At 39.8% G+C, this 14,465-nt stretch overlaps 1 protein-coding gene across 1 annotated transcript in view; it reads right to left on the bottom strand.

The window, feature by feature from the left end:
* magi2a (membrane associated guanylate kinase, WW and PDZ domain containing 2a) overlaps window positions 1-14,465 on the bottom strand; it is a 225,294-nt gene that overhangs the window by 59,782 nt on the left and 151,047 nt on the right. Inside the window, exons 5-6 of the mRNA XM_062443389.1 lie at window positions 11,925-12,135; window positions 9,042-9,121 (exon numbers count right to left, since the gene is read on the bottom strand). Of these exons, the coding sequence (XP_062299373.1) occupies window positions 9,042-9,121; window positions 11,925-12,135 (291 nt within the window). The remainder of the gene's footprint in view (window positions 1-9,041; window positions 9,122-11,924; window positions 12,136-14,465) is intronic.

Genomic DNA, 14,465 nt, shown 5'->3' on the forward strand with positions numbered 1-14,465 from the left:
TTTTATCCACAGGGATGATTCTTGATTGAAATCCAGATGATTAGTATATCTCTGCTGTGACAGGAAAAGTCAATGCAACCACCGTGGATTTGACATCAAATCAGTTAAATGCATCACCTTCTGGCAACAATATAACCTCTTGTGTGTTGTGTTCCATTTATGTGAGTTACTGTTTTTCCTCAACTTGTTTTTGTTGTTTAATGCACCTCTGCTAAGTGAAGAAATCCATGTACTTACATTCCCCCTTCTGTAAAGTCCCACTGGCCTCAGTGTATCACAGCTAGCAGACAATAGTTCAGCGCTAGACTAAATAAAAAAAAAACCCAAACAAGGCTGGTAGCTTATCAAGACATTGCAGGGACAGGAAGATACATTACTGAACTGTGACCTGGCACTTATCCTGTACTCTTTTGCCTCCAAAGTTCAGTGTTATTTGGCCACAGTGATTTGTGAAAAACACATACAGATTCACTTATACAGCACTTTCTCCTCTTCTTATTTCCATCTGCAATATTGCTCTACTTAAACCTCCTCTCATCCCTATGGGGTCAGGAGTGCTGTTTTGTAATACCTTTTGTTAGGTGTAAATAGGATAATGAATGTAAAGTAGCTTATTGTATTATACCCTCTTGGATGCTGTTGATTAGATCAAATTATGTAAAAAGGTTAATTAGATTCAGCAATTTTCTGATTCAATTAGAGTCCAAATGGACAAATAAAAATGTAAAAAAGACTGAACTAAGAGTCAAATATTGGACCACTGGTGTAAAAAGCACATTGATGATTCTGTCAAATTGTTTTGCATTATACTGAACTTGCATGGGGGATGCATCAGTGGTAGAGGTGCAAGATTTGGACAAAATCATGTAAGTGCAGGCATTGTTTTTCAACCCAACCACATATATTGCACTTCTTTTTAAAATTAATTTATAAAACCAGTTCAACATAAAGTAAGCAACTGATAATTAGTGCTATTCAATACTGGGAAATTGTCTCTATATTTATTGCTGCATTGATGCTATGATTAAGTTAAGTTTACAGACTTCATACTTCATGATAAATCATGTTCTTGCATCTTTACTACAAAGAGAACTCTCCTTTACTGATTTATTTTTGATTAATATTTAACTTTGGTGTCTGCTTTCAACTTTCAAATTCATTTTTCGGGTGAATATGACAACCAAACAAGTGGATTGATCCACTGGAATAACAACCATAAAAAACCTGTAATTTAGCTTTACAGACCTGCAAAATACAACACTGCTGATATATTACAATGTTATGATAACCAAATCCCAAACAATATTGAATCCTATATCACGATATCGATACCATATTTATTTATTGCCCAGCTTTGCTCACTATATAAGTTGGCTGGGTTGTAGCTGATATACACACTCTGACAGCTAATTCAGCAGGCATACGTCACACACCTGCCACACAGAGACTTTTGAATCCTCCTTCCAATCTCTAGGCCTCAGGCATGCTCTGCTGGGGATGTTCTCAAAATACATCCATCAATCATTTTGCAGACAGCTACGCCTGCCCCTCCCTGATACTCTGTTCACGACTGCTGCAGGAGTCTCAAGGTGAAGGAGGGCGCTGCGTCTCTCCTCCTATAATAACTCACCTCTAGGACTGACAACACACACACACACACACACACACACACACACACACACACACACACACACACACACACACACACACACACACACACACACACACACACACACACACACACACACACACACACACACACACACTTGCAGCAAGGTGCACAGAGTGTGTGTCCCCTAAAAAAATCTTCTTGCATCCCACAAATACCATAAAATCTATCTCTAAGTCCCACTGAGCCAGCTAAAAGGACAACAGAGTGAGCAGGAGCGATGACATTTCTCAGGCTGGAGAAGCGTTGCGTTTGTAGCATCCATCTGGACATAAGTGATAAAGTATTGTAAGAACACTCAAACACACATACACCCAAGACAGCTTTTTTAAAACATTTTTTAGAACTGCAAACGTAAGAAAGAAAAAAGAAAAACAAGAGCCCTGTGATTTCCCTTGGAGTGGGGAAAAGAAGGAAATGTAAGCCCGGCTCTAGCCTACAAGAGACAATAATAACTTTGTCTCTTTGCTCATGAAGCTCCTCATATGACCAGAACGTAATTACATGTCTTGGTTTGGTGCTCTGTCTGCACGTGGCTGCAGTCTGCCGAGACGAAAGACAGAAAAGCACTCAAACACTGCTGAAATCCTTAAAACCTGAGCATCATCAAAGTTATAATCCACCTCGGTGTCGACATTCATTCACACACTGTATATCCGGTGTTGTATGTGCTTAGCTTCCCCAGAAAAGACGTGCCGCCGTCTGATGAAACATGCTGAAACATCTTACAGTTTTGTCTGCTATAATTCACTTATCAGGGGGATTCTCGCTACCTGCGTTGGCATACCTGATGTGAAAATCAGGCTGAATAAGTAAAGAATTAAGTGAGACAACAGTGAGCCTGCTCCATTTCCTTCTTTCCAGCCAACAAATATTTGGCAGGGAAAAAACTTTGAGAGTGTGAGAGTGGGGGGAATTAAAGCAAACAGCGAGATTCTGTAAAGAGCCTGTCCTAGTTCTTTTCATCTATCAAAACAAAAAAAAAGAAGACAGGAGGACAGGAGGGAGGGAGAGGGACAAGGATGCATACAGTTATAGAGAGGAGGTGAGAAAGATGGAGGCAGGGAGACAGAAATATAGAGTGAGTTATGTAACTACAAGGCGCCTGTGATGTCAACTGCTCTGTCTTCACTTGGTGCCGACGCTCCTTTGAACATGTAGGAATGAGCGCGCTAAAACGAACACACATTTCCCTGCATATTTTGACAGAATCTGGCTGTATGTGTTGCAACTGGCTTTAAATGTAAGTGAGAACAAGTTGTCTTTACCAGTGGTGAAAACAGTTACTCAAGTAGAGTTTCGAGATACTTTACTTGAGTATTTCCATTTTATGCTATTCTATGTCTACTCCATTATATTTATAAAGGAAATTGTGCTTTTAACTCCATTACATTTGCTACAGTTACTACTTGTGATGAAAGATTTTATACACATTTTTGTGGATTAAACCACCCAACAGCATATACAGTAAGGAAATTTAGCTCTGCTTTGACCAACAACAACATGAAATGCAGCTTAATACATTAGAAAAATTCCAGTTGCTGCTCCGAGACCACTTCCTGGTTCAACTTTCACTTTCCTTACTTGAGTTTGGGTGCTCTAACACCTTTGGTCACTAGCTGGGACTTAAGAATAACCAGCTGAGCCCCATCCACTGATTTAAATGAACAGCCAGGCACATAGGGGGTTATTAAGTCCCTGATGTAATTTGGAGCAAGGCCATTTAATGCTTTAAAAATGATAAGCAGGATTTTAAAAATCAATGCAGAATGTAACAGGCAGCCAGTGTAAGTTGGCAAGTACCTTAGTAATCTGTTCCTATCTCTTAGTGCCAGTTAAAATCCGTGCAGCAGCAGTCTGTACCAGCTGGAGTCAGTGAAGGGAGCTCTGACTGATGCCGGCACAAAGTACATTGCAGTAGTCGAGGTGGGAGAAAGTAATGCATGTTTGACCTTATGTAAATCAGCAGGAAACAGGAATTATCAGATTTTTGAGATTTTTTAGTTGAAAAGAGCATGACTGGACAACATTTTTCACTTGAACATCAAAACAGAGATCTGTAGGAAAAGTAAGACTGTTAGACCAAGGATGTTATACTTCATGGCACCAATGACAATGGCTTTACTGTTTTAGGACAGCCAACATTTAACATCGCTGAGGCAGGCAAAAATATTATCAAGGCTGCTGGAGTTGTTGGTTTAAATAGGGACATATAACCTTGTGTCATCTGTATAACGATGATGAGAGATACTATTGTTCTGAATGATCTGGCTGAGAGGAAGCGTGTATATTTAAAACAGCAGTGGGCCAAGGATAGAGCCTTGAGGAACACCACAATTAAAATGGGCAACAGAGGAACATATATTTGCTGCAGAACAGAGAAAGTCTTGAATGTAGCATAAATAGAGCAGTTTCCTAAATACCAACCTAGATGGTGCCTGAGAATGCAGTGCCAAAATCTAAAAACACCAGGAGTGTGCAGTCACTTCTATCAGCTGTTAAAAGTAGATCATTAAAACGTTCATGAGGGCTGTCTCTGTGCTATTGTGAGCTCTTAAATATGACTGAAAACATTATTATTCATAAAATATATTAATTAAATTGAAATAACTTTCCCACTTTAGATAAAAATGATAATTTAGCAATTAGTCTGTAATTAAGTAATGGTTGATTGATTGCATGTTTAAAACAAATGGGAAAATTACTAAAAATGAGCGAACTGTTAATAATTAAGAGAATAAACTGACCATCAGAGGGAATATCTGTTTTAAAAACTTAGCAGGGATAATGTCTACACCACAGGATTTCATTAGAGAAATTATTTTATCTAGTGCTGAGATGTTAATGGTTTGAAATTGGGAAAGTGAAGCAAGACTATTGTTGTAGGTGATTGGGTTTGGTGGATCAGGTGAAATTAGAGACAAAATGCTCTTTATCCTCTTAATAAAACAAGCATTTAATTTCTCTGTCCAGTCATTTTCGGGGACAAAATCTGTTTTGGATGGACCACCAGAATTCATCACAGTGAAGACTTTGGGGTTGTGATTGTTTTTGGATAGAAAATGTGCTGATCTTGCATCTTTTATTGCTTTCTGGTGAGAGTATTGTAGGTAACTGTGGACAACGTCAGCTGCCATTTGCCTTTCAATTTTGTATGCATTTCAATTATCAAGTGTGATCTTTTAGATGGGGAAGGGTAAGTGAGTTCAGCTCTCTGATTTTCAGTGGAGTAATATGGTCAAGAGTGGAAAGACAGTGATTGTTAAAACAGGTTAGTGGTTCATCTGGATTGTGTGGAGATGCTGTAATGGGGGAGAAGACCAACTGGAAAAAAGCATCTTTGAATGTGGCTGCAGAGTCAGCAGTAAAAATGTTAGACCAAGTGATGTGGTGGGGTTTTAAAACAGAAGAGGGTAGAGGTTCTTTAAAAATAACAGCTTTTGTGGTCAGATAGAGAGACATCTATTAACTCTAGTACCAAGTTGAGGGTATGGCCTTTGGAATGTGTAGCTCCTTTAACAATTGATTATAAGAGGTTGAATGACTCAACAAGATCTAGGGACACACCAGACATGAAGGACAACAAACATGAATGTTAAAATCATTCAAAATAAGTACTGCCAATCTTGGACAAAACAATAGATAATAGTTTAGAAAATTCTGTGATACAAGTAATTATTGTACTTTTGGAAGTCTATAAACTAAAATACACAATAAGGAAACAGGACCTGAAATGAGAACGCTTAGGACTTCAAATGATGTAATGATGTATTGCCAAATGAAACATAAAACACTTCTTATATAAAAAAAGAAAACAAAACAGCTAAACCACCACCTCCCCCAAAGGGTCAAGGGGGTGGGGATGGAGACGTGGGTAGCCGAGTCTGCTGGGGTCAACTATGTCTTAGTGACGCTAAGAAAGTCAAAGCTATTGGAGACAATCAGATCATTAATTATGAATCATTTGTAACAAAGTGACCTTGTATTCAGAAGGCCATTTTTATTTTGGTGTGTTACTCGGATCTGCCAGATAAAGGCTCTTAATGCATATTTGCACCTCTGGCTGTTACTGTGCATATGTGTGTTTCCCCTCCATACTCAAAGCCAACAGTTAATACTTTAGCTCTGCTCCTGTTGTACTGTCACAGCTCACATACTCCACCCTGTGATCCTGTTAGTGCTTATCAGGGCATGGCTCAGGTCCAAACATAGACAGACACACACACACACACACACACACACACACACACACACACACACACACACACACACACACACACACACACACACACACACACACACACACACACACACACACACACACACACACACACACTTACCTTTTCCACCAATCAATACCAAATTTACAGAGGCAGCTTTTCTCTCCCTTACTGAGCTCAGCTCTCAGGGGTGGCTGGTGCCACTAGGCTGTGGACGGCTGGAGCAAACAACACACCTTTCATATTGGCTGCTTTCACAGAGCCCTTAAGGCGGAGACTGACTTTAAGTTATTGAAACCTACAAAGACTAGACAGACTGATAAAAAATAACTATTCCCACAGATATGCTTTTTGTGTCTTGACAGTCAGAAAAGAAAAAAGTATTCAGCAACTGAGTAGAAACAGCGGTGAATTACAGGTAGGTGATATATCAGAAAGAAACTAATTTTTCTGTCCGAATAAGAAATTAAACTGCAATTTAATTGTTAATTTATTTTGCAATTTGTGCAAAAACAAACAAAGAATCTGAGCAAAAAGGCTAAACTTGAACACCAAGACTAATTGATTTGGTTTAATTTGGTCCAATCCATCATTACACTCCAATCAGAACTAACTACAACAACTGGTCTCCCATACAGATCCGCAGCCACTATGTTGAACCATGATCCCTTCAGCTGGGACTAACTGAATGAATGGCCCAACAAGATCAATAACAATCCTCACAACCATCAGCACATCTACTCTTTTGCAACATCCTCGGTGGATAAATAGGATTGAAAGCACTAGAGATAAAAGCGCAATCACATTTTGGCTAATTCCTCAGTGGTGTCGCAGACTTTGTTTCTATGACATTTCATCATCTTCAAAAGCTTCTTCCCTTTAATGTCTAAAGACTGAGGGTGGAAAGGGGAGTTTTGTCAGCTACATGGGAGGTCTTTTGAGTGACATGCAAGATTGGGATGGTAATTCTGTTGGAGGAATAAAATATGTCAACAGGAAGCAGTCCCTGTGTTTAATGCCACCACACACAGTGCAAATGTTTTCCGAGCAGCTACCATTTCTCCCTCTTGCACTCCATCTTGCTGGAGTCAAATAGTATCTGCAAATACCTGTTAACATTTGTTTTATCCAGCTCAGAATAGCAAATCGGCCAAGGGATCCTGGTCGTTGAGATATGATCATATCTACTCAGCTGCACTACCTCCATGAGTGATGAAATAGTAGTTGTTGAATTTCCTACTAAAACTTCTGAACTTAAAGGTACTGACCAATGATTAGTCAGTAAATTGACTTGTCAGTTTAAAAAACATTCATGAGTAACAATTTGTCATTTAACAAAGTCTACAGCCACATTAGCAGCTAAATGAGGGTGCACTTAGGCCACACATGCTAACATACAGGTATTTTCATTGCCTGTCGATTATTTTGGCAATTATTTAGCCATGTTTACTTTCATTCAAACCAGAAAATGTTACATTTAAGAAGCTGGACAGATCATTTTAGTATTTTTACTCAAAATGATTAATCAAATATCAAAGTAGCTGACAATTAATTTTCTCTCGATTGACTAATAGATTTCAGCTCTATTAACATGCTCACAACCACAATGCTAACATGCAGATGAAACAAGGCATAATATTTCCCATGTTCACAATTTTAACATGATAGTGTATGCGTGCTAGCATGCTAAGATTTGCCCATTAGCAGTAAACACAAAGTACAGCTGATGCTGATGGTAATGTCATTCGTTCTGCAGGTATTTGGTTATAAACTTAAGTATTGGTCAAATTGAAATTCAGGAAGTCACAGCATCACCAAAGTTATAACAGTTCAATCTTAAAAGGATCATAAATGTCTGTATCAAATTTCATGGCAATCCATCTGAGACGTAGTTGCCAAGTATCACTCAAAACCACAAATGTCAACCTAGTGGTAGTCAGAGGATCATCATTGTCCTTAGGATTTATTGTCTAGGAACCATGAATGTCTGTACCCAATTGCATGGCAACAAATCCGTAAGTTGAATGAATCAATCTGGACCAAAGTGGACAACTGTTTTCTACAACTGAAATTGGAACATTTTGGATATTTTGGATAGTTGGTCAGACTAAATAAGCAATCTTAAGGCATCAACATTGACTTTAGGAACTTGTGATGGACATTTTTACTATTTTGTCACATTCTATAGACTAACCAATTCATCAAACAAGTAATTGAAAGATTAATCAATAATAAAACAGTAATTTGGTGCAGCCCTACTCACCATAATGTCCTCAGCTCTAACACAACTGGCACACAAGGCAGGTTAAATCAAACGTCAAGAGTGATCTGAAAACACAGTTTGACCCAGGACAGCACTTGATAGTCTGTGTGTCTCAGTGCCAAATGTATTTTTAGAGAAACTCTATCCTTGTGGTTATGCATTCACCAGGAGTTTAAACACAAACACTCTCCCTTGCCTTGAACGTCTACAAAAAAAAAAAAAACACACAGACACACACTCCAAAAAATGACTGTCATTCCTCATTTGTTGTCTCTGTCCATCTCCAACTCCAGTCCTTCTACTCAGCTGCCACTACCTCTCTGTCTATAACTCAGGCAATAAATCTCTTCTTGGTCACGAACAAGAAGAAAAGACAAATGTGGAAGGAGGGAGGGAGGGATGAGGGTGAAAGAGATATATGTATGCTCATCCGACAAACGCTCACTGCATTGACATTCACCCTTCTCTTTTCTTTTTGGTGTGCGTTTGTGTGTGTGAGTGTGGGCGGGTGAAGGACACTCCACATCTCTCTCAGTGGAGAATAAAGAAGCCTTTGTAATCTCCAGTCTCTAAGGACCTGGGCTTTAAACACACAAATCACGGGGCTTCCTATCACAGCGACCGGTGTTGACTCACACACATGAACAATGTCACCACACAACTCCTAAAAGATAAAAATCACCAGCCAGCATGCCAAAAATGTTCCTTCAATAGCACTAAACTTTTTAATGAAAACATCTCACTATGCATCACATCTGATCAACAGGCACGATTGAAATCTTGTAAAATGAATGCTGTGGGCAACTTGGGTGATTAATATTAATGAACCAGAGGAGCAAAGAAAAATCAGACAGGGAGGAAAAATAGAAGATTGAGACGCAGTACTCACCATCCTCTTTGCATTCCTCGGGCGGCTTTGCCTTCTTGGCGAGCCTCGGGTCCAGCCACGATGTTGTCTTGGTGTTGTGGCTGTGAAGAGACGACAGAGAGAGAGAGTGAGAGGGAGTGTGATAGATGGTGAGCGAGAGGAGACTTGGCAGGAAGAGAGAAGGAGGTTGGTGGATTCTTAATTCAGCCGGAGAATCATTTCAGACAGGAAAGATGAGACTCCCTTGTGTGGCCGCCTCTAAAAAAGGTGACGAGAGAAAACTGGAGGAGAAAAAGCTTTAGCTTAACAAAATGGCAATCAATACTTTTAATTTGCTTACTGTCTCTCATTAGCAGACAAGAGGAGGGGCAGAAAATAGATAGAGGGGTAACTGAGGGAGTGATGGAGGGGAACAGCTGTGGGCTTGGCATACTCATCCACAGCCTTAGGCAGAGAGCTGGATCTAGATCAGATATGAAGAAGTGCCAGGGAAACTTGATGCATCTCAGTCACTTGTCTGAAGTTCTGGAGCCACAGTGGACTCTCTCCATGATGACAGTGAGGAGGGGGAGGTGAAAGAAGAGGATGCAGTAAAGAGGTTAATATGGCCTCTGTGTATCTTTGTTCTTTTCAATACTTTCTACTATCACTGTTTTTATTTTGCTGAAGGTAATATGGTATAATATGGGAAAAAGGGTGTTAAATATTATAAATAAACAAATGTTAAATGTGCATGTACTTATTTTTTGGCCACTTGGGGGCAGTAGAACAAGCTGAGAACATTGACACTTGATAAATATTTCATGGCAATCCATCTATTCGTTGCTAAGACATTTACTCATAACTATAAGTGTGAACTTCATGCTAACACTAGATGCAAAGTCAAGGGATCTCAAAAGTGATTGATATACATTGTCTGATGACCAGGAATGTCTGAATAAAATTTGGTGCCAATCCATCTCGTAGTTTTCAGAGACATTTCAGTCAGTCTGGACCAAGTGGTGGACCGACTGACCGACATTGCCATCCCCCAGAGCTGCACTGCTATCATGGCTAAAAACAGAAAATGGAGCAAAAGACAGAGACAGCTCTACTATCCTAGATTAAGGTGGAAGATTGAGATTTACGCCAAATGCAGAGCCAAATAAAGCACAGTTCACAGTAAGGTAAAGTCTCTTTTGCCCTGCTTTTGATTCTATTCCATGGAATATCTACTTCTACTCCCTCTTTCTTGTCCTCCGTCTCATCCTTCCTCAATCTTCACTATTTTTAATCACTATCCCTTCCTTTTCCTTCCACTGCACTCTCCAACAGCTGCCTCACTTCAAAGGCTGTAGGTAAACGAATTCATCTCGTATGGAGGCCAATCAAAGGGAAGCATCCTTTTGGCAACTGCTATCACTTTGGCACCACATCACTCACGCCCAGACAAAAAAAAAAAAAATCTTGAAGCTACAAATTCAGTAGGCTAACTGCATTAGTTGTGTAATGTGCTTGATGGATGTGGGAGCATGAGGTTTCTCTGTTTGGGGGAGGAGACATATGGCAAGTTGTCTGCAGTAAAGGGAATTAAAAGTCTGCCTCTGTGGCAAACAGACATGAAGAGGCAACATGTGCCTGGCTGCATGACAACTTTTTTTTTCTAGGCCTGGTGTTGCTGTGCGGCTTCTTGCAGTTTATGATGTGTTCAGCCGTGCTGGGACTCAGACGATCCTGTGGGGAAATTTAACCTAATGATTGAAATGATCTATTGATGCAATAAAACTTTTTTGTAATACAGTAGCTAAATAACTTCCTATTATGGCCACATTAGCTGATGCTATACTAGAACACATATCCACATGCATGCACATACAATTCCCTCACCACCAGCGAGATAAAAAACAAACAGCAGCTCCATTATTTCAATTTAATGAAGACTCACCTCCACAATTCTACCGCAGCTGTAAAAAGCTAACAACTCCAATGAATTAAACTTTAGAGCTTATATAACAGACTTCGGTGTAGCAAGGTGTTTCTGGGGGACCTCTAAAACTCATTAAACCACCAAGCATCAATTACAGCCTCTGTGTGTGTGTTTCTGTGTGTACAGAAAGGAATACACAGAAGTAAATTTAGATGTTATTAAGCTCTAAGCAAGTCGCTCAGGTGTTATAATTTGTTTCGGGGGAAAGTTGAATATACAAACTTGCTGGTTGGTAGCAATCTTTTATGTGATTTTCTAACTAGTTCATTTAAGTTTTTTGTGGAAAAAAACATATCAGATACAGAGGGTTAGAGTTAGAGTTATTCAAAGCACGGAGTATTATTATATTAAAACATGTCTGGAGGGGATTTTAAATAATGGGTCAGAAAGGGACGCTCATAGTGACGAATCTAAGAAGTATCACATGATTCTGTAGTCGCCCTCACTGATACGGCACATTTTAGCATCTATTAGCTCATTGTTTTAAATTTTACAGCAATTTTGCCATTTTAATATACTCTCACAACTCTCATTAGCCTCCTGTCCAGCTGCAAACTATGATGAATCCACAGTATGCTACCCGTCCAGCACTAAACAGCAGACAATTTGGCAACTATCTGGTGGATTTAGTGGAGCATTTAGCAGCAAAAGAGCAAACATGTTCCCCTCAGGAGTTTATGGAGACAAAACATAGCCACAAGGAGAGTGAATATGTCACTTATGTTCATTAAGTGGCCTGAAATACAACTCTGAATGAATGCCAGTGTGTCTGCTGGATGTGTAAATTACGCACCTGTTATAATTTCACCATGGGGATAATATGTTGTTCTTTTCATCATGAGTTTTATTAATGCCTGAGTGACTGACATATGCAGGTTCAATCAGATTGCCATACAAGGCCATTAAATGTTGTATGACACAGTATCCATGACACTTACTCTATGAAGTAGACCTCTCCTTTCTCAGTGTACGCCATTTCCCAGTTGTCTGGCAGTGGACCTAGCTCGTCGTTCTCCTCTGGTTTGGGTATGGTCATCTTCAGGGACTGTACCTCATCTTGGAGCACCTCGGTTGGGGCCTCCGCTGGGTTGCTCTGTGGGGCGATGTCCCCCGACGCATCTGTACTCTTGTCCTCATGTTCACTTGACTCTGAGGTGACAACAGGGCAGGATGAGTCAGGCACGACTTATCGCTCAGGGAGGAGAGAGGGATGAGAAGAGTGAACGACAAACAATGCGAAGCGGGTAGAAAAAGACATAGGAGGCTGAGAGATGAGAGAGTGATTGAGTGTCACGGTTAAGGTGGAGGTAGATAAAAAAAGAAGGAAAGAATGATTAGACAAAGGTGAGAGGAAGCGGTAGCTCGGGAGGGGGGGAGAAAGGAGCGAGGAGGTGAAGAGAAGAGAGGGAATGATTGAGGTTTACAAGACAAAAAGATGAAGAAAGCAGAGGAGACAATGAAGATTGAGAGGGAAGCTGGCCGTGATGCCCTAGTTTGAGATGTGGGAGTGTGTGAATGTGTTAGAGAGTGAGAGAGAGAAATGGTGTGTATGGAATAAAGAGAAAGAGATCGCAAAGTGTGTGAGCTTCCCCAGAGGAGAGCTGGCAGAGGGAAGTCGAGAGGGGACAAATGAGAGTAGGGGATTGAGAGATAATCTATGGGAGGGAAAGAGCGAGGTAGCTATCTGCTTAGATCACAGAGCCTGCTGTGCTCTATTGATTCCCCTTCAGCTCTCCTGGTCAGCCCACACTCTGTCCATCTACAGAGACAAAACTCCGCCTGAGCTGAGCGCAGCAGCCCACTTTAACTTCCAACATGGCTCATTGCTCAGCCCAGAGCCTCAAGTTATTGAGCATCTCAACACAGCCAATAACAATCAGTTTAAAAGGCTTCTGGTCCCTACATTGTCTTTCAGCTCAAAGAGGTACAGTCAGTGATGTCTACATCATTTAGAGTAGATGTAGATAAAAACTGCACACCAGAATTTTTTCTAGATGCAACACATTTTAACCCTTTAGGAGCCAGTGCTCTACCTGAAATCCCCAGCAAAAGTCTCGCTAATTGGTCTTGAATTGAGATTGCAATTTTGCATTTGGAATAACCTTCTCTGTCTTATATATCATTTTTGCTAATCATTTTGATAACTTTTGTCTTATTCATCTTAATGAGTCTTTTTGAATCTATTTACATTTATCTTTAAAAAAAAAAAAAAAAAAAAATCATGCATTTAAATCTTGTCTTTTAACACTTTGTAAACACTATAAATAAAGTTATTGGTACATGTTCATCTTATATTTCATTCTTAAATAACAAGTATCTAAGAAATGTTTTCACCTATGTATTTCCCTTATCAAATAAAGAATCCTACCTTCTTTGAGCTCCTTGTTGTAGGAAAACCAAAATCTCATCCTTTTATCAAACTTCCTTCCTCAGAACATCACCTTCAGCAGTTTCTTTAAAGGTTGCATGTATGTTTTTAAAAAATAGCAATAATGTATAGAAGTAACTGCAGAAACTGACTGGGATCAGTGTCCAAACTCTTTGTGCAGTTCTGACTGATGCCCCAATGTGAAAGACTTGGCTGTCCTGCGGCCGTAAGACCAGCTTAGAAAGTCACAGGACCAAAGCATGGTTTTGGATTTGGAATCACAAAACTCAAACTCATAATGCCTCTTTTATGATCGTCTATTCATGTGATCATGGGATGTATTCAAAAGGGGTTCTGTGTGTGTATAAATGTGTGTTGGCGTGTGTGGCGTATTCAGATGTGTCTTATTCAGCACCTTGTTCTGTAAGATGTTATTGATGGAAAAGTAAACATCTGTACAACAAAACATCTTCCTCTGTTATTTTATGAATAAGAACAACAAGAGCTTTGGCCTTGTTGCTCGTCACGTTAAATGCCGCTTCTCTGAATTTTACAGAAAGAATTACAATGGTTAATGGATAACAACTGGGCTGATTCACAACTGAGAGAAAACACTTAATAAAAATGTCCTTGACTGATTTTTAAAGTGCCTGCAGGCTCCTGTTGAACTGGAGAGCGATATATGTGTATAGCCTCTAGCTATCTGTGCTGAGACTATGCTCCATAATGATACCTAATGAATGATATCAAAGTCTAGGGAGCAACGGCACTAATGCTTATCGTCATAAACTGTTTGGTCTACAGAAGTAATCAGTGACTGTGAGAGTGGAAAATAATTAACAGTTAACATATCATGTCATTAAATTGCATAAAGTGATATTTGTGTAACCAATTAAAAGTGATAATCTGCCATAAAATTATCTTCAAAGAAACCAATGAGAAAAGCTATCTGTTTCTGTCTCTGTTGCTAGGCAACCGCTCTAGAGGAACCTGTTGCTAAACAAGACCATACATTTGTGCAGATAAGCCTGACCTGGTTCATGACCCTGAACCTAGCTGTCATCATAAGGCTTCCAGCAAAGGCAACCTCGACCTCAGAGTGTGTGGAGGT

This window comes from Scomber scombrus, chromosome 22 (genome assembly GCF_963691925.1).
Source record: "Scomber scombrus chromosome 22, fScoSco1.1, whole genome shotgun sequence".
NCBI classification, from domain to species: Eukaryota; Metazoa; Chordata; class Actinopteri; order Scombriformes; family Scombridae; genus Scomber; species Scomber scombrus.